General features: G+C 38.0%; 2 protein-coding genes and 1 long non-coding RNA gene across 5 annotated transcripts in view; 1 reads left to right on the top strand and 2 right to left on the bottom strand.

The window, feature by feature from the left end:
- LOC139817966 (putative receptor-type tyrosine-protein phosphatase mosPTP-1) overlaps positions 1–4,980 on the bottom strand; it is a 267,152-nt gene extending 262,172 nt beyond the window's left edge. Inside the window, exons 1-2 of the mRNA XM_071786319.1 lie at positions 4,849–4,980; positions 4,412–4,461 (exon numbers count right to left, since the gene is read on the bottom strand). The gene's annotated coding sequence lies outside the window, so the exon portion shown is untranslated. The remainder of the gene's footprint in view (positions 1–4,411; positions 4,462–4,848) is intronic.
- Positions 1–10,123, top strand: part of LOC139817969 (uncharacterized) — a 65,198-nt gene extending 55,075 nt beyond the window's left edge. Inside the window, exons 3-4 of the long non-coding RNA XR_011733352.1 lie at positions 4,414–4,492; positions 8,964–10,123. This is a non-coding gene — a long non-coding RNA (uncharacterized lncRNA). The remainder of the gene's footprint in view (positions 1–4,413; positions 4,493–8,963) is intronic.
- A 137-nt stretch (positions 10,124–10,260) lies between these two features.
- LOC139817967 (probable E3 ubiquitin-protein ligase makorin-1) lies at positions 10,261–25,589 on the bottom strand. 3 transcript variants are annotated; one of them, XM_071786321.1, is made up of 7 exons: positions 24,676–25,589; positions 24,074–24,349; positions 23,664–23,994; positions 23,052–23,374; positions 22,825–22,984; positions 14,334–14,485; positions 10,261–12,883 (listed from the first exon to the last, which is right to left on the bottom strand). In XM_071786321.1, the coding sequence occupies exons 1-6, from the start codon at positions 24,708–24,710 to the stop codon at positions 14,348–14,350; spliced, it is 1,263 nt and encodes a 420-aa protein (XP_071642422.1). In that variant the 5' UTR covers positions 24,711–25,589; the 3' UTR covers positions 10,261–12,883; positions 14,334–14,347. The 3 variants fall into 3 exon arrangements, with proteins under 3 accessions (XP_071642422.1, XP_071642424.1, XP_071642423.1); XM_071786323.1 differs by lacking the exon at positions 10,261–12,883 and having other exon boundaries at positions 14,307–14,485; positions 24,074–24,201; positions 24,271–24,349; XM_071786322.1 differs by lacking the exons at positions 10,261–12,883; positions 14,334–14,485 and adding an exon at positions 17,516–22,626.

Raw genomic sequence — 25,589 nt, 5'->3', positions numbered from 1 at the left:
ACAAGCGTATCCTCGAGCAAAACAATTTATTCGCACACGTAAAATAAAATGGACAATCCGTGGGTTTGGACGCCGCGAAACGCGGATACTTGCACCGATGTGCCCAGCTACAAATAGTTTTTCATCACCGCATTCTACACGACAGACACTACGATAATATACGCGACTTCAAAATCAATATAAAAAATTTGCACGTAGCTTTTAATCGTTGCTGGAGGGAAGAGCTTTCGCTTGTTATATCGCGAAGACTCTTCCGCTCGTAACAACAGCTTTCCTTGTGACAGTCGTGACTTCCGCTCTTTCGCTCGTTGTCATATGTGTTTCGGTGTTCTATCAAAATTCATTATTTTCTTCCGTTTTCCTCTATGTCGACTGTTTTTAATTTATATACAAAAGTATACTTAACATACTGTGGCAATGGATAATTGGGCGTTCGATAGATTCTCTGCATCAATAACATCGTACCATTTTGGCGCAACAAATAGACGGGCAATTACCGATGCACCGATGCATTGAAACCTAACAAGAACCGGCCGGGGCCGATTCGTATTGCCAATTCATTCGCTCGTGGAGCTTCGCTCGTACGAATGGACGAATGAACGAATGAACGAACGAACGAGAGATCGGAGAGAAAGGTCGGCCAAGGGGTTCTCCGAAGCTATGTAAACTGCGGAAACGTGCAAATAAGTAACCCACAGCTCCCTCGCGGAGGTAGCGGCCGGGGGCTTCGCTCTCCAATAAATTGTTCTCAGGTCGGAGGTTAGCGCTATTTCGAAGGATGAATGTGCACTAATATGCGCGCGTGAATAACTCGGCGAAAGTTTTCCGTGCGCCGTGGGAAAAATTTTCTCGTAAACGCCCGGCCCGATCCGGGAGGAGGTTAGCAGATGAAGTACTACTGACGAAACGTTATGAGTCTCTCCGGAGAACGGATTTTCGAAACGGAAAGTTACTCTCTATTGAAAATATACCTTTGCGTCATAATTCAGTATAACGTTCATTATTATATCATCGGCTAATCCTTTCAATTATTTTACAGAAAAAGCATTTTACTCAATTTTGCAAATAAATATGAAGTAGGTACGGAACGGAAGATATAAGACGGCAAAAATAATAATTTGGAAAATTATTTAATTTTCTCGGCAATGGACAAAATTCTTTAATTTTTTTGGTTTTCTTCTATTTTTAATTATATATATATTCATATATTTTTTTCATTTAGATTTTATTACAAATGAGAACAAATATTTATATGCTATAATCGTTTAAATGGGACAATATTAATTTGGATAAAATAAAATAATAGAAAATATTACATCATGTATATAAATATGAAATAAAAGATGTTTTGAAAATTGCACATTCGATACGTATCTCTCTAACAACTTTAAAATATAATTTCAGTTATTTTGAAACTCAATATGCCATGATAACACAATAAAGTCGAGAGGATTAATACAATTATAAATAATATAATGATACTGTTGAATTCGCGATTTTATGTTTGCAGGAGCAGTATAAATTGAGTTTGGATTTTGCAGTTAATTGAATCGTTCCCATAAGTTATCGCGGATTATATAGATGGATATGTGCATCGTAATCTCATAAAAATTTGTCAACGTGGAACAGCGGAAAGATCACGATATTTTCCTCGCTCGTAATGGTTAACGATGTCTGGCGAGGCAACAAAACGCCGCGTAATCTAGGGGACAATACGATCGAGTAAAATTTAATTTCGCGAAAGAGAATTCTTCCCGCCGACGCGTCGGCGTTGCGCGCTACATGGCGAAGGGTCGGCGAACGGAAGCGCAGATCTAAGAAGATAAAGGGTGTTCCCGTTGAAAGCGATGTTTGAAACGTAGTTAATAAAATCGCATGAATATTCAACGTCGCGGAAATCGAAGTCCCGCGGGATCGAAACAAAAAGGTCAACGCATATTTGCCGTTACAAGCTCTCCTGCCGCGGCCGCCCCGGAAAATTGAACTTTCAGAATCCGCATGGATCATTTTTTGCCCGCTTCGCCCGTGGGGCGATTCTCAAATTGGACTTTCGCGATGAAATTTTTCCACCACGCCGAGAAGCCAGCCCCATGATCGCTTTCATAAATATCGCTCTCAACGGCAGATTTTCTCTAAATTGCGCTAATAAATTCACGGCAAAATTAAATAATGCGAGAAATAAATTCCCAATTAATGATCGGTTGTAATTAATTCCTTGTAACTAATCTATACTTATATTCGAAGATAACATCAAGAATTATTATACTATGAATACAGAATCAATACTCACTTGTAAACCTTGTTTGAGAGTCGATTATTTTTAATAAAGTGAAGTTAATACCGGGCACTGAAAATATAACGTGGTTATTGATAAGTAACTCAAGTCTTTAGTTACTGTTCATTAGCCGTACTCTATAGTTCACATCTCGCAAGTAATTCAACCGTGACATTAATGTAATTTTATCGATCGACTGCTTTTAACATGTTTTGACTAATTGATGTAATTTTTCTACCACGGTTCCAATTTCAACCTTCATGTTCTCTCGATTTATACACCTGTGATCATGTAATCAAATTACACACCAACCTTCTTACTAATTCGAAACTCATTTCATTTGAGGCTTTTTGTCCACCCAATTATGAAGCATCTATCTATATATGGTTTAACGGAGAGCATGAGAAATAACTTTGATTTATCTTTTTTTACATCGTTGAAGATGGCTCAAAACGGAATCGAAACATCCGTATTATCATACATTATTAATTACAATAAAATATATTCTGATTACTCACGCACCAACAACCGCATTGTACTCTCAATACCCTGCAGTATTAACTCTACTTTGTACTTTGATTTTATTATTGAGAGTCCTTTGTTAATTTTTCTTTTTATTCGATCACATTTGTCACGTCTCCCCTTGTGTGCTTCATTAATATATTTCCATTTTTTTAAATACATATATTTTTTTATATGTTCCAGCGTTACAAAATAATATTTAAAAATTAAATTTTACTCAATGGTATTGTCCTCTAGATTACGCAGCGCATTGTTTAAAATTTTTCCACAGTTTATGATTTATATTAAATATAAATATGATGTATTGAATATTGCAATGTATAAGCGAAACATAATAAAACATTATATAATTTATTATACATTTTACACACCGAATCAATCGAATGTTTTTCAATAAATTTCAAATGTTTTTGAAACCAAATCAGACGTATTATAATCAATTAAATATTTTTATGCTGCAAGGGGTATGAATATCGAAATTTCTGATTCAGGTTAGACTCAGTTAAGTATATTGTTTGCAACCGACATTAATGCGCTACCGATTTACACGGGATCGTTTGACATGAGAGGTAATGGGTGGTAACAATGACGTGTCAAAAGTGTCGAATTATAAATTAACCGACGGGATCGTAAGCTGAAAGAAACTTCAGTCCGTTACTCATTGGAACGTTCAATATTCAATATACCGGTCGGTGACGTTCAGCGAAACATTGACATCAGATCAGAATAATGGGCCTTCCAAATAATAAATTTTATTTCTATTTATTGTCAATGTGAATTTTTCATGTTCTCTATACATATCTTTACGAAATGTATTCAAGAGATTATCGGAATTATATTTTATAAATATTAAGAATTTTATGTTATACACTAAAAGTATTTTCTCATTAGTGCATATCTCTGACATAAAATTGATACCTAAACTCTGAGAAAATCCATCCGAAAAATTCTTTTGTTTCGATGCGACGAAATATTTATCGGTTCTCATACCATTTTATTTAAATTCAAATTATCATGACGGATGGGTTATAAGAGATTAAGGTAAAATTAGTTTATATTGTATGGATAACTATAAATAATAATCATTAGCGCGTTCTTTTTAATAAATTAATATTATGGCAAATACATTTTATCCTATATTTGTCATAGATGTATTTTCAAAATATCTCTGAATATTGGAACTTTTTCTACTAACATACGTAATATTTAATTCGGGGAAAAGATGTGAAGATTATATGCAGACCACACAAATTTTATTAAAATGATATTTGAAAAAAGAAAGAAAAAATAAATTAGCATCTTTATCAAATATTAATTAATAAATATTTACAATTTTTACATTACGTAATGTTACATTTCGTAATGTAACATAATGAGCTCAATTTTATAATAATTTCTGTAACAAATGCATCCATAATCGATACACGATTGTATCTAGGATTCAATATTGATCTTAATCTGTTTAAACCCATCCATTTTGAAGTAATGGATCTATGGTATATTTATATGTTACTGTTAACTTGATAAACATGTAAATCTAGATGCATTATATCTCATCCAATTTATTATAGATCCATTATCTTAATTGAAAATAAAAGATAATTTGTCACTTACAGGTACAGTGCGCAACAGCGGAGGTGTAACTGCATCGTAGCTACGTTGATCTGTAAAATACAAATATATTTCAGTTATTAGGTAAGTACTCTAAGTTGTTAATTAAAATTTTAATAAAAAAGTTATTGCGTGTATCGAATTTTTTTATTCACTTTAAATAGAGATATTTATTAAAGTAATTTATATCGTCCACGAAAAATTATTTTACATCATAGAATTGTTGGAAAAACAATTCGTAAATTTACAATATCTGATTCTTGTACAAATAAAAGATCAAGATAATTTCAAATTTTATAAAGAATAAAACACCAAAAACATTTTCTGTACATTATATTGCACAATGATGCGATATGATGATACGACATATGACCGTTATGGGAGTAAGTGATTAATCCCACGCAAGAAAATAACAAATGATAAGTAAAATAAAATATTACCTTAAGGTTGCTCCGCCGTTGCCTGATGCCTCCCCGGGCCTCCTCCTCCTCTCAGACTCCGATTGAACACTCACTCCCGAAAACTAGTTATTAAAATGTGATAATTGCGCGCGACACTGTACGGCACTCCCGAAAATATTAAAAATCGAAATTAGTTAAAATGCGATGAATTGACCGCGATTCACTTATATTTCCAATATCGTTAAAAATAGCATTAATGTTCAAATCCTCTATGAATCTTCCGCTGAAGTTATAAAACAAACTACGGTAATCTGTAACATATAAATATATATATTCAAATTATGCGATGTTCAACATAATTCATATTTTATAAAATAATTATTACATTTATTAAATTTTTTATTTATCCATTAGACAGATATAAAAAAATTATATAACTTCTTTAAAGAAAATATTTTTTGTGAATATAAGCGCGTTTAAAATTTAATATAATAAACAAAATAAAAACATCTATAATTCTAAAATAATTGAAAATAATATAATTAAATGTAGTACCAAAATATATATATATGCTTGATTATATCAATCTATATAAAATATGTATACTATAAATATTTTATTAACTTTTTTAAAAAAGTATCTTATAAAATAAAATATCTCTAAAATATTTTATTTACGTTATACAATGTTTTGTAGATAAAAATTTAATTCTTGTATATAATAATCTAAATAAACGTAAATTTTGAGCGTGTTAAAATACTTGATGTTTTAACATGTATGTATTTTAGATTATATGTATTTTATTTTATTTTTTATTTTAAATATATATTTTTAATACACTAAAATATTTTGGATTATTTTGCAAGATATTTAACACATTTAGTAAAACAGTAATAATATTAAATATCATAATAATTTAAATACTTTAAAATAATATAAAATATTTTGTACACGGAAAGAACGGTTTTGCTGAAATATATTATAAAGATCCGGCCAGATACAGATCTGAAAATGATTATATTGGACTAACAAAATATTTATGTAGGACACTCAAGTATGATGATAATGCTGCAAAAAGTTTTGACATTCTAGCAATCAACTTGAGCGTTCAATGTAATTATTTAAATGGCCCCACATAATTATTTTCTAAACTGTATTTAGCTAATTTTTAGATACTTCGACCGTTCTCTGCGTGTATTAATGGTAAATTTTTCATCAAGCAGAATAAGGTTCATTAGGCACAACTGTGTTCCTAAAGCTTCATTAAGCTTGTAAGAACCTCCAAAAATTAAATTGCGAACTTTAAAGTATTAAAATTTTGCAATGCCGTTGTCTCTCGTTTGATCGAGTTAATTATTTCGAAGTCAAATTTAACGAACTCTATTAAATAGTTGTAACCGTTCTACTTGGATAGAATAAAATTCATATCTCTATTTAATAAGTGAAACTAGACTGAATCCTTCAGTAAATTAGAGAAGATGCCATTTTCGGTCGGGCTGGTTCTTAGCCTAATAATAGTATTTCTGTGTAAATTTTGTATACTTTTTTCCAATTCATTGTCAGTAAAGTGAACGCCGATTATTTGTCAGTCTTAAAACACAGTTTTTTGTTGGAACGTTAAATCGATTATTTCTATATTTGTCACTAAATATATAAGTTATCTAAAAAAGTCGTTTATATTTTAGTCTTCGTGATAAATGTATCTCCATAAAGAGATTGTGAATTGATTTATTGTTTAATTAATGCATTAGCATCTAATTATAACGATGAAGTTTAGGATATGTAAACTACACGCATTAATAAAAATGCAAATACAGTAAATAAATGCCTTTGCATAAATACGGTAAATTTATGCAAAGTGTGTAAAATATAGAAAAAAATTCGGTATCGTATCAAAGAAATATGAAGAACGCATAAAATGACCTATAGTATGTCTCATTCTCTCTTGCTCATATCCTAATTGTATCACTAATATATACATTCTTTTCTTTGAGGAAAGATATATTTAAAAAGAAGAAAATTTCACATTGTGATTATATAAAAATGTTATTGTCTACGTAAAAATTAAATGTAATTTCTCTAAAAAAAGGACACTTTATTTTTAATTAATTTTATATGAATTTTACTGTTAGTTACCTAAAATTTTAGACTACTAATCAAGCTTTTTACAAATTAATTCTTTTATAATTTAAAGAATTAAAATGTATCGATCTTTTGTGTTTCATTCTCCATATATCCACTTTTTTAAATAGCCTGTTGTTATAATACAGCAAGTACTTCACATTCTAAATTATGAAAATAAAAGAACATATCTCAGGTTACGGATTAATTATCAAATTCAATTTTTGATATCTATTACTTGTGTACATTTGAATTTTCGAGGAAAAATATATTATAAACAGGAGCATTTTTACATATAGTACATAATTCATTTACTAAGATGAAATATAGAATAATATCTATTACGTGTGGTATTTTATTTATCAAGTTAATAGGCATCGTACCGCGTACCGCACACAAAACAATTATTAGCTATAATTTAATGAATATATTTTGCATGATAACAGATTACATTATCAAAAATTAATGAAATTTATGCGTGCTTAAATATAAAAATCAAAGTTACTTTTAAATAATGTATTTTTCAATTTAATTATAATTAATTATGAAACTAATTATGGAATCATTTATATGGTACGTTTACAATATTATATGTATTGCTGATTGCAATAGCAATTACAAATAATTCTAACAGTTATTCAAAGAACAAAGAACGGAAGAGTTTATATTAACGAGATGAATAAACTTACCTTACCGACCGTATTCGTCCAATCTCGCCGGCACTACATTCAAGTTGACATCCGCGCTGAAGGACTGCTCCGATTCGAAGACCCGCGTCGATCAGGGAAACGCGGGAACGCTAATTACAAACACGCGCGAAATTATTAATAACGAACGCTCGACATTCCCGGCTTTCGACACTACCGACACTCGCTCGCGATTCGTACTTACCTCGGTATTCCCAATTCTCAACATTCTCCACTTTCGACATTTCTGTACTGCGACACTCGATATTCCTTCGCACGATTCACATTTCGCTGCAGTTTCGATCGCTACTGATTCGATGTATTCACCGCAGGACTGTAACACATGATGATGACCAATCGTGCGATTTCATTACACATGTAGATCGAATAACGTGAAACGGCCGAAAGGAAATTCCGACGTCGCACGTCGGGACGCAGTAGTGATGGGGTTATGAGTATATCGGGGAAGAGAGAGAGAGAGAGAGAGAGAGAGAGAGAGAGAGAGAGACGCTTAATTACAATCGCGCATACCAATTGATACCGCGATCACTTTACGTAGTATCTGCCGCCGCTCGGTGTGAGAGAATACGCGAGACTGACACCGCATTCGATCAGCTATTGTATATATATACGAGTGTTATGACGCGGCGAGTATCGAACTATCGAGTACGCGGCGACCTTCGATCGAGAGTTGGATCGCGCCGGCCGGCTCGGCGGGTGACAACATTCAAAAATACGCATACCTCATTACAAAACACAGCGCGCGATACACCGAACTTCATTGTTCTCTAATATCTTTTACGTTTGTTTCAAAATCCGCGGTTATTCCTCTGCGAGTAGTCGATGCCGAAAATAGTCAATAAAGCATGACATCGCGCACATTTTCGGAATTCTTTTCTTTAATATCTCTAAGTTTCTTTGAGAACTATAATATTGCAAGAAATAGCGTATGTCGAGAAATATACGATTAGTTACAAAACGCTGCATATGGCACGATATTCTCCATCATTTAATATTTTAACGTTCATTTCAAAATCTGTGAAATTTCGAAAATATCACTTTTTAAAAAACCATCATAAAATATGTAATTGGTTACGAAGCACGATGATATATTATACACATACGTTCGCAAAATACTTTATGTATAGCTTTCAGTCTCAATTTCTTATTTTCTTCTAAATTTAATCAATTTAATTCAATAAATTTATTACATTTAGAATAACTAAAAAATCTTCTTTTATTAAAAAATCTGCGATTAACGCGACGATTTCAAAGCACCAACGATATATATATTAGTATATATATAACGATATATTATGTATCTAATTAAAAATTCTTCGTTTTTAGATGGCCGACAACAGGGATGGAGGATGGAGGAGATTTCGGAGCTCGTCGAGAAACGAGCTGGAGCCGCTCCTGAGGAAACTAACCAAAGGGCCAATTCTGCACACAATCGCCACTCTCTCACGAAGGGACGGGAGTCGACGGGAAGCTCGAAGGACACTTTCAATCTGCGTTCCGATTTACGACGTCGAAATTTCCTTCGTTTATTCGCTCTGAAAAAGACACATTTGCGAGAGATAATTTCGACAGTGTATATCACATATCTTGTTTTGTATTTGAATGAATATTTTCGGTCGAACCGTTTCCCGGTATATTGTTACGCGATACCAAAGGTCGGCAGCGTAAACATGGCCTCGACACGTTGGTCGTACGCGCCATAAAGTCGCACGAGCAACATTAGTCTCGTTTTGACTCTCGTCAAGTCAAGTGTCGAATGTCACAATGATCGCGAAGACGATTGTTTAGCGCAGGTAATTATGTAACTGTGTAAAAGTGATTTTATATCGTTCTACGAGAAAAGAGCCATGGAGAACCGCGGATTGATTAAGTAAGCAATTGACCTGATAATTGGTGCGTTATGATATTACATTACGTTATATTAAGCTTTTAGCCGTCACTTATAGACATTTGCTGCAAAAGCGAGTATGATTAATATGAATTTAAAGAACAATGAAATCGGCCAAGGCACTTCTCGCGAATAATTTATATGTGGTGCCATTATTTTAATTTGTATAGAATTAAATTACAGTATAGAAATGAAAAGGCAGCGCGATCAGCTGCGAATTATTCAAACAAGATATATTCAAATATTGTCATTGCATATCACAGTGCATTTCTATTTTATTGACAATTCCACGAGAGCTTTATATCACAGCTAAAAGGTTAATAAATATTGAATACAAGAAATCATACTGGTTATATAAACATTTTTGATACTGGTTATTTTAAAAATTACTGTATCAAGAAATTGTTACATGTGCGAATGATTCTCCGAGATTCGCGTTTTCCTGCGATTGGCGTTTCTGTGAAAGCTGCATATCGTCGAAAAAGTTTGAAATATTATGGAATATTAATATGAACACGTTTAATATAGTAATATTACATTTTTGAAAAATAAAATTGGCAATGCCTACACGTCTCGACACTGATTCGCGGCGCGAAATAACAACACCTATCGTATAAATAATAATAAATCATATGGCTGAGATTCGTACACACACGACGCATTACCTCGATAATTTTCGTTAATTTCTATCATGCTAGACCTCGCGCTTTAAACGGAAATAAACTCGAAACAGAATACATATCGTGACAACTATATATTTATATTGTTATATTTATACTGGTACATTGTCATTTCATATCAGTGCAACGCGACGCAAAATAAATAACATAACTTAGATAATAACTCAATACATTTCGCTTCCTCCGGATATTCCTATTCCCGGAGGTCGTTACTGACGCTAAAAAGACACTGGCTTCTTACCATTATCCGGCGCGTATCGCGTTGCAATTGCAATCGACATTTCCGACACTATCGCCGTTAAGTTCGCGCTTTCAAATCACTTTTTACGGGTAAAAGTCACGAGAAAACGCACGGGATTTTTGATACCGCCTTACCGCTACACTGCTACAGATTCGCGACGCGAAATGGCCGGCTATCGCCAACGACCCCAACGCCAACGTCAAGTATCGTTCGCGTGCGACGCGACGCGCTCGGAAATCTGGAAATCTCCACCGTTTAGAGCTCGCTTTCCAGATACGATCGAAATGAGACACTTTCCTGCAACTTATTACATTTAATATCACCCTGCCACTTGATATAAACGCGACGCGGCGCGAAATACGCATCGCAGCTCGTATGCCGTGTTACATTATGCAGCTCGTGAGCTCAAACTGCGCCGCTCGAATATCGTTGCAAACGCTAAGAAGACGCGGCTACTCACGATTATCCGTCGTATCGCGCCGTTAGAGTTGCATTCCCGATACTCCCCCGACGTCTTTTTTACCTGCAAGTCACTTTTTACGGGTAAAACCGCAAGACGCGCGGACCGACTACTCGCCGGTACGCGAGCGAGAGACTCAGCGACACGTAATGGCGGCTGAGCCGTTGAGCGGCTGTCGCGTGAAGTAGATATCGTTCGCGTGCGACGAGGCGACGCGCCGCCAACTTCACTCGGTACATTCGTGCCCGCGCTCGGAAATCCTCTACAGTCTACCGTTTACAGCTCGCTTCCCAGATACGCCCGGAATTAGATATTTATTGCAACCTATTGCACTTAATACTACTATTGCCGTTATTATATTAATAATAATGCCGCTAATATTGCTCGATGTGAATGCGACACGGCGAGATCGGCATCTCACAGTTCCAGATCTCGCTTTTTGAAGAATATATTTAAGAACGCTGAAAATATAATGCGGCTACTCACGATGACCCCGGAGTTACAATCTACACCTCCGACGTCCGCTTTTATACCTCGCCGATACATTTTAAAATTACGGAGCGACTTCGGTACGATCTGGTGTCCGGGGACTCGCAGCGCGAAATGGCGGCGAAAACCGCGCGAAGCTATCGGCCGATTGCGCGCGTTCGGAAACTCATAAGGCCGGTTCTACAATCAGTCGGAATGCAGCCGATGGACCAATGAGAGAATTTCTTTTTCAAAAACAAAATTTCCTCATTGGATCATCGGCTGCGTTTCGACATCCGACTCCGACATACGACTGATTGTAGAACCGGTCTTTATCATTTAAGACTCGCACTTCTCAGGCGCGATCAAAACAGAATATTTGTAACTTATCACATATATTATTAATTGATATTATTAATTAATATAAAATATTATTAATATATTATTAATAATATCCGATATCAGCGCGATGTGACGCGAGATGGGCGTCGCGGCTGAAATTACGTCACTGACGACACATTATTAACGATCTACGTACATTTCCTTAATTAATTTCAAATTAATTAGTTCCCCCTCCCGGGTACCTTGAATGTAATAGATCACAGACTGCTTGAAATGGATCTGACATAAATATCTAAATGATTAACCTACAATGCAGTATTAATGATTATGCAGTTATAATCGCGATGATTTATGATTATCCGGATATTTCGCAGATAAACGTGTACAAGCGCAAAAAATATTACATGTATCTCCGCAAAATCGCATTTTCGTTTTCATAGTTTTCAGTCGCATGGATGATCGGCCATGGATGATGAAAGCTGTAAAATGCAGTTTTAAAAATAAATGTACAATATTCTTGCGTCCTACGTACGGGGTATCTATGAAGCATCGAAAATAATGATGAATCGTAAAATTGCCCCTGTATCGCAAGGCGATCATTCAAATATCGATAGTCATGCGGTACTTATCGCCGTAAGTCTTTAATCAACATCTCGTCGGTGATCGCGTTATTTTACATCGCGCTGCTCGAATAGTGAAAAACATGCGGCTATTTACGATAATCCGACACGCGGTGACGGCTTTTAGCCGTTTTCAGCCGCAAGTCGCCTGTTATAAAAAAAAATGTACGAAAAAACATATGGAACGATCGCGACGCGTTTCGGCGCCTATAACTGGCCGCGGCGACGCGTAATGGCGGCCATCATCGCGCGGCGCACCGTCCGATTCCGATTCGCGCGTCACGGCAAACATTTGTATTTGCATTATCGCCGTTCGCAAATGCGCATGCAGCCGCATTAATTGATCGCGCTTATCGTCCCGGTTATTGCCGAGATTCGTCATTAATCGCGAACAGTAAAATCTACGAAGGAGAGGGAGGAGCGATTTTGTGCAATTGAAGAACGCGCAGCAACTTCACGCCGACGCGACGCGACGTCGCCAATCGACTTTCGAGCGCGCATGTTTAATTGCCTCTGCAAATTGCATCTTGCGTCTGATGACCGCGACCTGAAATTTTCAAAAATACGATATTATGGCTAACAGATTATCGCTACTTACATCTTGATGAGGACGAGATCGTCTGATATTCTCAATAGCAAAATCAGTCGATCGGGTTAAAAGCGCGTATTTCGATTATTCATTTTATCTATCGCCATTTTGGACGAAAGATGAATTGTCTTTTGAAATATAAATTGCATAAATATAAAATCACGTTTATAAACCAAATTTATATATCATTGTCTAGATTTATATGTTATTAAATATTATAATATTATATATTCGTAATTCATGCATCAAATTACTATCGTTATCAGACAATTACAATGGCGGTTCCAAAGTACATTAACTCGAGGTGTAAGTTAGCCGTCGCGCAGATTTAATCTCGGGCGATAACATTCGTCAGCACACACCGTCGTCTCGCGCTGTATATCCCCCGTTCGACTTTATCGCCATCAAACACACTTCTTTTCTTTTTATCTTTCCCGTCGATCGGCCAAAAGAGCTTTCAGCTCGAAAACGCAGTGAATCAACACCGAGTCGATGGGTCACGATCAGGCCGTGAGAGAGGATTCCTCGATATATATTAGACATCGGCTACCGGCGATCGACCATTTTGATGCACGACGGCGCTTCTTTGCTTGCGAAACAAACAGAGGCAATTTAGAGATCCTCCGCGAGACTGGATAGACTCGACAGAGAGACCGATTCTATATTCTCCCGTCCGCCGTTTTCCTCTTCTCCTTATTTCCTTCTCCTTCCACTTAGCTCCATCCGACCTAATCCCCTTCGCCCTCCGTCCCTTTCTTTACGTTTTCTTCACGTCCGGTCTCTCTCTCCGAGATTCCTCCCATTAACCCACTGCTACTGTCCGAATTTACTTCTCGCATTTTTATAGAGATCCGGCTATAGATCTCACGTTTTTCAGCGAAGAAATTAGAAAAGAGAGAGGCGTTTCCTAAATATCTCGCGACTGTCGGGAATTAATGTTTATCTAATTACAAGTCAGACTCGAGGCTGATTAAAGCGTTGTCACACGTAGACAAAACCGCAGATTGTAGTTTCAATAATTCAGCACGCGTGTGCGAACGTAGCAGCGCAAACATAAAGCGCATAAAAGCGTGATCCCACATACATGGATTGGCTTACTAGATTTTTCCCGCTTTTAAGAAAATAACCATTGAGAAAGGAGCACCGGAGGGGGGGAGTTCGGAATGGCTTTTCTACGCGCAACATCCCCCCGTTTTTTTTTTTTCCACGAAAAATATAAGCACCAGCACCATTTTGCCGCGCGTTTAAGCTCGCGCCGGCTTACACCTCGAAATGTGGAATCCTGTGCGTATAACAACGTCCGTTCTGGCGCGACGCCTTTCTTTTTTCGTCTCTCGTTCGCGGTTACCTAAAAGTAGCGTAAACACTCGGGCGACCATTTAATTAGACTTCTGGGCCCGAAACCCACCTTCGCTGGTATAATTAAATTCGTCGACCGTCGTCGTCGTAGTCGTCATCCTCTCGAAAGCCGTGGATAAATAATCCGGTCACGCGAGTCCATGCGTACCGCAAGAATCCCATCATGCCGGTTATCCAGAACATCAAGAGCCACAGCATTCTCTGCAACATAATTTTTAACACCAAACTGAGACGCCAGTAGACTAATATGATTTGTACGTGTACATAACGAGAACGCGAAAGACAAACGTGACAATGAGATTCGAGCAGGGCTATTCGATTTATCTTGAATTTCATCCAATTTTCTGTATACCAACCGTTATAAATTTCGATAGATTTGTCAGACTTGAATAAACATATTAAACTTCAGTAATTTAAACGATTCCAATATGATAGCGCGATGTCGACCGTGGAGTGGTAATATCTTTTTTTTTATTGCGTGTCCGGTATTGCGCATTTTACGCCGTGATTTAATTAATCGAAACCTCGTAAAACATCTGAAAAGGTACACAGAATGGAACGTAATTCAACGATTGCTTTACAAAGTTTACAATGTCAAAAAGGGGGTGGGAGGGAGGGAGGGTTCGTTTAAACTGGTTGTCCGAGAGTTCTATATCGAGTAGGTGCGATATTTCATTTTGTTGTAAACGTTGTGCAGTACGGAACCACATTTCCTGATTACGCGTATAATGGCGCGCGATTCGAACGCGGCAAGAAACATTTGCGGTCGTCCCCCCTGGCCCCCCTTTCGATTCGCGACGACGATTTAAGCGAGGAGATCGAGAGCGGAGAACTGCCGTTTCCCTCGTAGAAATATTGTATACGTAATACGTGTCGCCCGAATTCTATCCGTGCTGCGCACGCCAAAGAGACGCGCACAAAGGGGGGCCAACGCGAATACATACAAAGCGGGAGAAGCGACGCGTCTCGCGACTCAAAGCGATCCCGCGATATTTCGCGGCACCATTTCGCCGCCACCGCCGGCGCCGCCGCCGGATACATATGTAGGGACAATTTCGACGAATTTATATGCTAATTCGCCGTGCTCGCCGGGATTAACTTGCTGTTCTAGTTAACCATCGCGAATCCGTGAGCTCGGCCAAGTTGCCCCTCTCCCCCTTGCGCTCCGCCGGGCGCGCGACAAAGTCGCGCCTCGCAAACGAGTGACGTAAACACGACGGTCGTCGTGGTTGCTCGTCGCACGAAATTCCGGCTCCGTCAATTGGACAAATCCGATCCCGGATGTCCCTTTTGCTGGCATCCGTCCCTTTCGAGCCCGTTCCTTTCTGTCCAGACTTTCGATCCGGAGCGGCCAGAGATTCGCATACCGCTCGCAATTAGGGGAAACGACCCGAATCCCTCAGGAATGTTTTCCTTTTCTCAGGGAGAATGTCAAAGAAGCATGAAAGATATTAAAGAAATCAACACAATACTTGCGTAGCTTGAACAAACAACAAATTTGAATAAAATAAAAAAAAAAGACACGAGTCAATCAGTTCAGAATAATCGCATAAAATAACGCTTTAAAAAGAGTCATAAATATAGACGTCGGAGTGAATCTTTCGCTCGGCAAAACAATTAATCATAATTCTGCGATAATTATCTGAACAACCGATGTTAATCTCTCGTCAATCAACTCTTTTCAGCGTTAGCAATCATCGCGTTCCACGTGGCGGAACGTGAAAATGATCTACATCTACGTGATAAAAAAGCGACAGATGAAAAAGAAACTTTATTGCTTCGACGTGTTTGCACGCCGAACGATATTAACGATTCCGATAAAAGACTTATTTCCCATATAGGTTTTTTGTGGACGCGCTAAATATTTGAGCGGGGAAAAGCGTTGTGATTCAAAGCGTTGCCGTGAATTAGGAGATACTCATTCCGGCTTTACAAAAGAAAGATCTTCTCCCCGAATCGCCTCTATATTACGTGTAAACATAAGCCTCGCAATACAATTCATTTGCGCATAAAAAAGTGATCTATTTCGAAAGAAAATAATGCGACAACAACTTCTTAAACGCATCAAAGGAGTCATGATGACATCCCTTATAGAAATTTAATACCGTAAGTGATTATTTGGCTAGTAATTAATTACTTATTTTGAGTATTAAAATCATTAAAAACAGTACTTTTAATACTCAAAATAAGTAATTAATCACTAGCCAAATAATCACTTACAGTATTAAATTTCTGTAAGGGATAGTGATGTAGAAATGGCATTAAAGTGATATTTAATAGTCTAATCATTCTAATCATTTTAGAGTGATCATTTTGATACCATTTTGACATTATGACTTTTCGTGTTTCTTCAAGCATTTGAATCTATACGCGATTATAATCGGCAAACTACAGTTTTGGGTGTCTCCGCAAATTTCTCCAAGTATTAAAAATTCCAAATACTAAAATATTAAATAATGTAAATTCTTTCTAATATAAATTCTTGTATATAAATAATGAAAATTCTTTCATTCATGTTAGACCAGTCGATTCAACGAAATTAAGGACAAATCTTCATTCATTCATTTGCGAGAAGTTTAGACTATAAGAAATTAAATTAATTAACGATCATGAAATTTCAATCAAACGGCGGACGCTTGCAATTTTCACGCAAAAGCGCGGTCCCGTCGAATCGCTCGCTCGGCTTGATACATTTTACAACGCTCGCAAATATATTTGTCATCTCGTGTGGCAAATCGTCGCTGAAAATAAATCGCGGCTGAAGCTCTCAATCAGCAAAGTTTCCCACGGATGCGACACCGCAGCCGTCATCTACCGTCGTATTTCCAGACACGAGCCTCGGAGATTCCGTAGCATTTGTCGGTATCACAGAGGAACACCTAGATAATGACGTTAATGAACCGTAACGATAAAGCGTGATTCAATTTCCGACAGCAGTCAAATTTCGAAAATACAAATGATACAAAAACCAGGCTCGCAATAAATTCACGCTTTATCGATTCACCGAAGAACGGACTCGATATTTATGTCTTCGACCGTTCACGATAAATTTGACGAGTTTCATTAGAGTCAACATAATTCTAATTGCATAGATATATAGTTTAAAAAAAAATGGATGAGCGTTGCGCGAAATAAATTTCTCGAGAATCGTTCGACGACGCGCCGCCGTGACTGAGGAATTGAGGAACGGCTGAGGAGGGAAATGCATGAAGACACCCGAAACCCCCGAAGTCTCGTGGAGACTTATACTGTCGATTTTATTAGAGTCTACATCCAATAACAAAAATATATCGTCGTGAAAAGCGAAATTGAAGGTGGGATCACGCATTCCCGCCTCGCCGAACGTACAATAGCCACTGAAAAAGCCACTGAAAGATTGAAACCTAGCTTCTTTTTCCCTATCAGCGTTCAAAACACAGGGGCGTTATCTTTCGCGTACAAGAAAAGCTCGTCGATCACGCAACGACGCGATATTTCACGCGTATTTAGTCGCGAATTGATCGACCTGATAATCTTGCAACGGATAATTTCTAATAACATTGCATATATAGACCTTTTATCGCTAATTCTACTTTATCAGGAGTGAACAGACACGTAAAACTAACGGACCCCCGACAGCGGGAGAAAGAGGGAACGTGGCGATTTAAATATCGTATGCGTAACGTTCCTCTTTTGCAATAATAAAGACTCCCTGATACACGCCAGAACTTTTTTTTTACACATAATCGACACGCGATTATGTGTAATTATTCAATCGCGCACTCCCCTTTCTCCCTCTCGTTTCCCCAAGAAACAATTGCTTTTGTTCTATCAGGAGAAAGTGTGCTCTTTGCGATCGCTCATGGCAGATCTTTGTATTTGCAGTTTCACCAGCGCTTGAATATGCGATATTTTATAGATTTCGTTCTCGAGAGGAGAATTATATCTGGCATGCGACATACTTTAATTGGACGTCATCGGAAAAACCGTTGAATACACTCGGATAATTTTGCAATTATACTTTGCCCGCGACAACGCGACGCAAAGCAAACATGATACAGCTTCGCAATATCAATTAAGAAAAGTACAAAAAGGGAAAGAAAACTCGCTGTTTCTTAATGATTAAATTTCCTCAAATTGTTCTTTCATACGTAAAAAGGATGGTTGAAGATAATGCGAACGTTCGCGAATTGCTTCGCATTATATACAGTAAAAATACAGTTTGCTTGATCTACGTATTATTTATTGGCTAAAAAAAAAACATTCACAATATAATCTAAGATCTATTAAAGACGTAAGAAACAAGCTGTGGCACAACAATGTTTTCAACGTCGATTTTACCTTTTCATGGTGACGCGCTACTTAACAAATATAAGACTTTTAATCGTATATCTTATTATATCCGCTTTATAGAGCCTTTTTATCATATAACGTAGTTCGACGCGATAAGTTACAAAAATATAAGGTTCAATTACGTATAGAAATTTAGCGTAATACCAACAAATCACCTCCCCTGGGAAAAAACTCGAAGTGTAACTCTCCTTCCCACCTCGCAAGACTCTTTTTTGAGCGTTTCCGGCACACAATAAAATACACGTTTAATAATACACGCTGAATAAAAATAAATAATACGCTGAAAAATAAAATGGTACAAATCGGCACAATGTTATCCTAAAGAATTGCATACTGTAAGAGCCGAAAGAAAAAAAAATACAGAAAAAAACTAGTAGAGACGCTCGATCTCAGCTTATGTAAATGAATTACGTTACTGTAAAGCGTATTTAGATTGTTAAGGGGGAAAAAAAGAATACTCGTCACTACGCAATACAGTAATTCAATGCAGGTACGTTTAGTACGATTAATTCGCATTAATGCACACTTGCGGTAGAATCTTGGGCGATTGAATTCTGCACGCAGAGACAATAACGCACGCGGTTGTACCGTAAATTCTATGTAATTTCTAAACTAGCTTAACGAAACCATCCTGAGAATGGGATTGAAGTTATTAAAGAATCTCGTTCGTTATCTCGTTCGAATAATAATCCGAATGGATCAGTAAATCGGCCTTGTCCTCACGCTCTTCGCGTTATTAACCAAAATCACACAGTGGAATCCCGATTTTAGAATCACTATGTACCGCGAGTGAACTTCAAAGTTAACTCCGAAAATGCATCGCCAGAGTCAAGGCAAACCGCGTTGAACGCCGGTGGAACGACTCGACACAAACGTCAACTCCTAATTTTATTATACCTCTCCTCCCGCGTCTCATGCATTTAGAGCATAATAATGCAATAAATAGCATCGCGTTTAGTCCGAGACGGATAAAAGTAGCAATGACGGCATGGCAAATACGTACAACGTTCAACGCGGTTATAACTTAGCTCTCCTTCTACAACGGCGATATGTACTGGTATACTGAACGTTAAAGAAGTTTCCATCATAAATTTTCCATCATTTCACAAAATTACCGACTTAAGAATTCTCAATCGACTTATCAACATACATTCCGCTATCTTACAATTCAAATATCGCTTAAGCGTCTTATTTTTGTTTCCCTCATCGGGAAGTTTGTGGTTGTTAAAGAAAGTAGCTCCAAAAATAGTCGCTCGAAACGCACAGCGTACCATAGAAAGTTTCTATTATACATTACCGGTAACAATATAAAGCGTTTTATTCTAACAATTGTCGATAAAATTAACAGCATAGAAATTCTATGGGAAATATATATAAACGATATTCTCATAGCATAGCGAAAGTTCGAGCCGATAAAACGCTTTGTCGAGGCGGATTAAGAAACTGACTTTATAGCGCAATGAACGATATATTACTCTATAATCACATAGCTTTTGAAAGGCAGTACCGACGGTTCTCTGCTGTAAAAGCTGGTCACTTCCTACCATGAATACGAATCAGGTTGTAAGTGCGAGCAGGAACTATATGTAGAACAACGTGATTATTTGTCATAAATATATTGCGGAAAGATCTCATTTAGCGAAAAGTTAAAAAATGACATCACACGGAATATTCAATGCTAAAGAGTGAATATCGTAATATCTCTTTGGTGTGTAAGTATATTTTTACGTACGTACAATCTCGTCAGTTTTACACAAAAGAATTCTATGCCCTTCAAAGCGTAATTATCATGGTTCTATATTGAGAGAACGGTTGTCGGAACGTGTTGCTATTATTATTAAATCGATAAAATGTAAAAACGATCGACGATGAATTCCCAGCATGGCTCTATGTCGTGGGTCCAACTCCGTCGTGCGTACTTCTACTGTTTCTTTTTTTTTCGAATCTACAAATGCGCACTTCACACAAAGCGGTCTTTTAATTACATCTGTTGTTATTCCGCATATATGCTATTCCTATAGTCTGTCTCTTACTCACAAATATTTGTTTTTTCCATATTCGTACTTACTCCCATTCGCACATTTATACACACGCACACAATTACCGCACACTAATTGCACGCACAACATCCTTACACGTACATCACATTCACTTTGCACACTTGCTCTTTAAGGAATATACCCATTATTCACGAGTAACGCTATACAACTGTGTAATAATTTAAAGAAATGTGTTATATATATGTATGAAGATTTTCGCGGAGCCATAGCAAGAGGTAGGACGACAGTTGTAGATCGTACCTTCGATATGAACTAGTGATAAATTGAACTGACAATGCACACTGATCACACAAATAATTAATCGTTGTCCAGTTTTCCTATTTTACATGTGAATAGTAGTGTTGTAAACCTTCGACAAGTTATAATTAAATGTATTTTGTAACTGCAATAACTAATAAATGGGTTTGTGCTTGGAAAAGAAATGTATTACTGAATGTATATAACATACGTTTGTAATAACACTGTGTTAAAATTTTATTTACGGACATGACACACGTAACTGATTTGTGTTTATTATCATTTACGTCAAGCGCAATATTATATTGCAATCACAAAACATGCCCATTCTATAAATATTTATTACAAGTACAAATAAAGCCCAGTAAAATCGATTCAAACGGTAATTTGCATTATTTAAAGTTTTGTTTAAATCCCATGTAGCACATTCTTCACAGTTTCTATATGTCGATTAAGTACATCTAATAATGTAACATCATTGAATGACAAATGTTTATTGAAATTACAAAATAGAGTAAATCTAATCTATTCGTCTTAAACAAAAAAAGCCTTAATCGAAAAAAGCTACAATTAATCTACCCTCTCAACTATTTTGTTATATCATTTCAGCTTACGGAAAAGAGCAAAAAAAGAATGATTATTTAAATCTTTCACTGACGATAATCAACTAAAATTTCCGGTTATTTATTGATCAACTTGCTTATTCTACGATTCGATCTAATGTATAGAAGTATTCCAGATCATGCATTGTGGAATAGTTCAATAATAACTAGTATCGGGTATAGAAAAAAAAAAAACCAACGATATTACTATTCGAGCAAATGAACATCGGAAAAATATCGATATATAGACTATTCACTGATGAAATTTGGACCACTGAATTAAATAGTTGCTAGAACAATCGGTTAGTAGAGCATTGGTCAAGTTACACAAAAGTGATTCCGAAGTTACGATGCATATCCAAGGAAATTTTCATTACTGCCCATGCTATTTCCCGCCTTTTAATTTTTTTGTGCTCGACTATGTACCACCATAATTATTGAGATTATTAATCTCTAATTGTTTATACACAAGTATACAGTCGCCACTAAAATAATTAAGAACACATCCTTTTTATAGATAATATTTAAAAGATTATTTCTATGACTGAAGATAATAGTTATTAAAACGTTACCTTTATTTATTCTAATAAAATGGTAATACAATTTCCTATATTGTTGCGGAAATAACATTTTAATAACTATTATCATTATCCTGTGTAGAAATAAAAAACTTGAAGATATTATCTGCGAGGAAAAAAAAAAGCGTTTTAACTATTTTGATGCCGGCTAAACATTTTTTATATATAATAAATTATCATTTTAGTGCGCACATTTTTCTTCTTTTTCTGCTTTTTCTTCTACGTATAGCTAGAACGTCTCCGAATTATAATTCAAATTATTTGCTAATTATCTAGTAATTTTCTTAGTTGCTAAGCCGCGCACGAATAATAAAGGAAGTAGGTATCGACATAGCAATGATAACAGTAGCAATGATAACAGTATCAAGGCAGTTTTGTGTCGGTCGATTAGTTTTGCGCGTCTAATCGAACGGCAACTCATCGGACCAATCGGAATCGTCGGAATCTGAGAAGAAAGAAGGGATATCTTCAAAATCGAGATACATCCAACGAGATTCGTCCCTTTCCTCGAAGAAATCCCACAAGATTAGTTGCTGTAAATAGGGTAAAGCCGCTCTTTCACGTTCTGCGTATATATACAGAGAGTGCAAAGTATGTAAAGTATGTGTAAACGGATGTAGCTCGACTGCTCGACAAGAGAATTCTATATCGTTCGTTCCGACATTTTAAGTGAAACGTGCTTATCCGTGATCAACACAAATATATTTTAACAAATTGTAAGTAACACTCACATGCAGGATGTCGATATCGGTGTCACTGGTGTTGCGCCTCTGTCGAACCGGTGGACCCACGTCTTTCTTAGTCCCGTCCGGAAGTGCGTGAAGATAGAAACATTTATTACCGAACGGACACTTGCCGCGACCCTTGTTGAAGTACTTGCAATCCTTGATACTGCAAAAACAAAATATGACGAATTAAAAGGCGCTGAAACAAAGATAGATTATCGATCATTTCGTACCTCAAGGCGCCTTTATAATCTCTTATCAACTTTTCCTTCTCCTCTTTCGTGTCCACCCAGTACATACTAGGACAAACGAAATCTGAGGGAATACGACACTCTGGGCATGCTCTTATGATTTTGTTGTCGAACTGTTTGGCCTGGCGCCATTTTCTGATGCAAGTTAGGCAGAAGCAGTGATTGCAATTTGGCAATATACCGAATCTCTGTTCTCGCGAGGCTTTTTCCATTATTGTCTCGAAACAAACGCCGCAAGATTTCTCTTTACTGCGTTGAATGGCGAAAGATAATTCCATATCTGCTTCGTGTTGTTTCACGCAAGCCTGTATAAAAATTAAATAAAACGTTATTCACATGAACCATCCCACATATCTTAATTTCAGCAAAAAATATATAGGAAATATAGTTAGAAATTTAATAATCGTTTAATTTGCCTCTAATCTCTAATTTCAGCAAAAAATATATAGGAAATATAGTTAGAAATTTAATAATCGTTTAATTTGCCTCTAATCTCTATCTCACGCATTAAGGTAAACATATAAAATATAGAGCATAGAATACTTAGGTTAATGCAATGTAATTAGTAAGTTAACGACAAAGAAATGGCCTTACATTTATATGTTTCTTCCTCAATTCTTCATTGTGTGGGTGAAGAGCCGCGCGGCTACATAATTCGCAAATGTCACCGTGTAGATATGTGCAGTTTGAATTTCTACAGATTCCAGTTGCCTCCGCATATGGACACAGAGGATCTGAAGGGCTCGAAGCTTGACCAGCTGGATTAACGGCTTGTGCGTACGAGACTGGCATCGACGTACTTGAAGATGTTCCCGAAGCAGATGACATACCGTCTATAGAGGATGATCCAGCGACCGGGGACCCAATCGTAGGTACAAACTCAGGTGCCTTGACCCATTCTTCAGCGGTACGCTTGTCAGCTTTTCTATAATTACAGGTCATTATAAGTATGATTCAGCTAAACGCACGAGTCAACAACGTTATAACTGGATACCCGAACTTACTTATTTCTCGAACATGTGTAGTGGCCACCCGAGGCAGAGTTTTCCGTTGCGTTTGTTTGCGTGGCGCTGCTGTCCGCGGTACCTGAGATGTGGCGGAAACGGCACTGACTACCGAACTTACACATACCCTGTTTGAAGAAGCGACAAGTGACAATATAAGCAGAGTTATGCGTCGACGTTGCCTCGTTGATACTTGCATTTCCATCATTTCTATTCCCTTGCACATGCCGATACCGGCAGTTACTCCCATCTCGACAAAAGCCATTCTTGAAGTACCTGAAACGAAATGCACGGTGATTCGCGACGGTGAGGGGAACAGGGTAGACATGTGGCCGTGGGCGCGGTGCTTGCGAGAAACACCCGGCGCGTTTGAAATCGTCGCGAGATTCGTAACGACACAGTGAGATGGGATATCCGCCGAGCGTCAATATTTATATTATTGTGTTCGAGCGTCTCGATCGAACGTTGCTGTTCCGTAAACGTGCGCTCACGGCTAACCTCTCCATCTCGGTGTACGTAAATCTCGCTCGCGACGACATCCTCCGCGGGGGCATCTTCCCGCGAAAGACGCGACGCGCGAAACGCCCGTCGCGGTCCCTTACCGGCAAACAGAATTCTGCACCCAACAGTCGGCCATTTTCTCGCTTCTTCTCCGCCGTAACGATGATCGACGACGCGTCGTTGCCGTCGTTCCTTGGATGATGAGCGTGAGCGCTCTCTGCGAAGAGGGAGGAAGAAAGAGACAGAGAGAGAGGGAGGATGGGAGGGAGAGTGAGAGAGAGAGAGAGAGAAAGAGAGAGAAGTACTTTCGGGGCAGGCCGGATTCCGGTTCCTGCGATCGCGAGTGCCGCCTCGACGAGCACGACCGGAGATCAGCCCGCAACGCACCCTCAAGTACAAAGAGGCACGCTCGATTTCGCGCGCCGCGCAATAAACACACCTCGAGAACGCGCGACGTATATCTCCTGAACACGAGTAGGTCGGGTACGTTCGCGCGCGCGCGTGTGGACACAGACGTCCGTCCGTCGGTCCTTCTTTCCGGTTCGCGGTTCACCTTCCCCAACTCGCTCCGCTTCGTGACACGCGTGTCACCGCGCGCTGTAAACGTCACGCAGGTCACGCATCACCTTGCGCCTCGACTCGAGTGTCCGCTCCTCCTTTCCTGCTGCTTCCCCGTCGCTGTCACCCTCGCCGTCGCGACGTATCCCCTTGCTCTATTCTCGCCTTTGCTCCTCTCCTCGATCCCTCGTCCGTCTCGTGGCTCGCAACGTGAAATTTCCCTCCGGAGCTGCGCGAGCACAGGTCCCGACCGTTTTTTGTCTCTCTGCCGGCGGTGACGCAATCCTCGTTATCCTCGTCGCCGGCGGACAAGCGATGTATAGAGACTCGCGCGCTTCTACAACACAGTTATTTAAATTGTTGATCCCGTATAAGCGACACCGTGGCGAAGAAGCACCGTCGTTCCCGAGCCGAGCGGATCGTCGAGCGCTCGTCTCGACGGAGCGGTAGTAGCGGT

Source organism: Temnothorax longispinosus, chromosome 8 (assembly GCF_030848805.1).
Source record: "Temnothorax longispinosus isolate EJ_2023e chromosome 8, Tlon_JGU_v1, whole genome shotgun sequence".
Taxonomy (NCBI): domain Eukaryota; kingdom Metazoa; phylum Arthropoda; class Insecta; order Hymenoptera; family Formicidae; genus Temnothorax; species Temnothorax longispinosus.
The sequence above is the reverse complement of the archived record's forward strand: the minus strand, read 5'-3'. Positions and strand labels throughout refer to the sequence as shown.